Below are 2,018 nucleotides of genomic sequence, written 5' to 3' on the forward strand. Positions count from 1 at the left end.
CAATTAGACATGATTATCGTGCTTTTATACAGCCAACATTTCTTTAGGCGTGTCCACATATTGACTGATATCTTTGCTTACCTACCTCCACCCCCTGCCACGTCTCAATGTATCTGTTGTTTTCCTTTTCCTTCAGTTATATTCTTTAGAATTTCCTTAAGTGGTTGTATAAGGAAGTGACTTCTTGCGTTACGCAGTTTGGTGGAAGATAACTTTATTTTGCCCTCATGATCGAAAGGCAGCTTTGCTGGCTGTAGAGTCCTAGACCGTTTCATGTGTGTTAGCTGTTTTTTTCACATTTTCGATCACTTTTTGTCTCTCAGATCGCATTCCAGACATTGTCTTCATCTCTATCTTCTCATTTACTCTCGCATGCTCTTTAAACATACTCGGGTGTGTTGAATCGCTACTAAGTTTTTAATTTCAAATATAGTGTTTTTTATTTCTCGAAACTCTATTCTTAAGTCTCGATTCGTTATTCTTTATATAGTCTTTTTTGTTCCCATCCAAGTTTCTGTTTCTTTAAAAACGTAGAAAACAATCATTTTTTATTCTTTCTTGGCTAATGCCAGTGTCTGACATTTTGCCATTACGGCCCAGTTATTTCTGGTGGCTCTCACTTTGGATGCCTTGCTTTCCTGGATGTTTTGTGACTCTTCTGTGGCACCCTCCTCCTCTTAGAATTTTATCATAAGAGAATTGGCATTTGTTGTCGCCAGTTCCCTTGGAGCACTGCCTCAAAGTATAACTTCGAATTAAATTCTCCACTTGAAGGTTTTCATCATACGCAGCCTGGGGATTTGGATGAACCACCTCCAGGAGTATGAGAGAACTAGCTCCTCCATGTAGCATGGAGTTTGAGACACACGCATCCTGCCTGTCCTCGCCTGGGCTGCAGGTATATTTTTCACTCATTCTGAAGGCATAACTTCAGCCTCCCTGTGTTTCACAGGCCGTCTCCCACTCTGCTCGGGTCTCGGCTGGGCCCTCGGCTTTCTCATTTCCATATCTGCTATCAAACATGCTCAGCATCATTCATGGCTCCATAGGACTCCTGAGGGCAAGATCTCAGCTGCGTGCCAGCTTCCCAGGGAAACCTACCATCACATTCTCAGCCTCTCAAGATTCCTTTGAGCCTTCCAGCTCCATGATGCATTTATGAAGACATTTCCCTTTGTAATCTAGCATTGTGATTGTTTCTGTTTCCATCGGGAAGAGTGACTTAGTCTGCCACAGTGCCGAAATGCAAGTCTCAAATGCCATCTGGAAACGGAGATTTTTCTACATGGAATAAAGGTGGCCTTGCCTTAGGTCTCATTTTCATTCATGTCCCTTGCTTGAGGTAACAGATGTCCCTGGTAATTCCAACGTAGAAAAAAAACATTAGGATCTGAAAGAAAGGTGGCGTTGGTCTTTGATCAAGTTGGAAGCTGCTGAAGTACTGGCCAAATAAGTTACACGCGGAGTTACTACATGACCCAGGAATTCTCGCACTTTCCACCCCTAGGGATGTCCCCAAAAGACTCGAAAACGGGGACTCAAACAGATCGTTGTATGGCAGTGTTCACAGCAGCGCTGTTCGTAATAGCCAAAAGGTGGAAACGACGCAGCTGTCCATCAGCACACAAATGGATAGACAGGATCCAGTGTGTACTTACAATGGAATATTATTCATCCATAAAAACGAATAAAATACTGACACACGCTACAACATGGATGAACCTGGTAACCATCATGCTAAGTGAACAAAGCCAGACACAAAAGGCCACATGTCGTATGATTCCATTCGTATGAAAAGTTCAACATAGGTAAATCCATAGAGATGAAGTAGCTTCACGATCAGGTCTCCAGGGGCTGGGGAAGGGGGAGTGGGGAGTGACTTAACGGGGACAGGGTTGCCTTCCGGAGTGATGGAAATGTCTGGGAATTAGAGGTGGTGGTTGCACAATGTGCTGTGTACACTTGATGCCACTGAATCGTGTACTTTAAAATAATTAAGATGATAAATTCTATTTTAT

At 43.1% G+C, this 2,018-nt stretch overlaps 1 protein-coding gene across 1 annotated transcript in view; it reads left to right on the forward strand.

Moving 5' to 3' along the window:
- PRPS2 (phosphoribosyl pyrophosphate synthetase 2) overlaps nt 1-2,018 on the forward strand; it is a 32,747-nt gene that overhangs the window by 24,216 nt on the left and 6,513 nt on the right. The window contains exon 6 of the mRNA XM_023532345.1: nt 1,508-1,646. Within this exon, the coding sequence (XP_023388113.1) occupies nt 1,508-1,646 (139 nt within the window). The remainder of the gene's footprint in view (nt 1-1,507; nt 1,647-2,018) is intronic.

The sequence above is a fragment of the Pteropus vampyrus genome, unplaced genomic scaffold, assembly GCF_000151845.1.
Source record: "Pteropus vampyrus isolate Shadow unplaced genomic scaffold, Pvam_2.0 Scaffold81, whole genome shotgun sequence".
In the NCBI taxonomy this organism is placed as follows: Eukaryota; Metazoa; Chordata; class Mammalia; order Chiroptera; family Pteropodidae; genus Pteropus; species Pteropus vampyrus.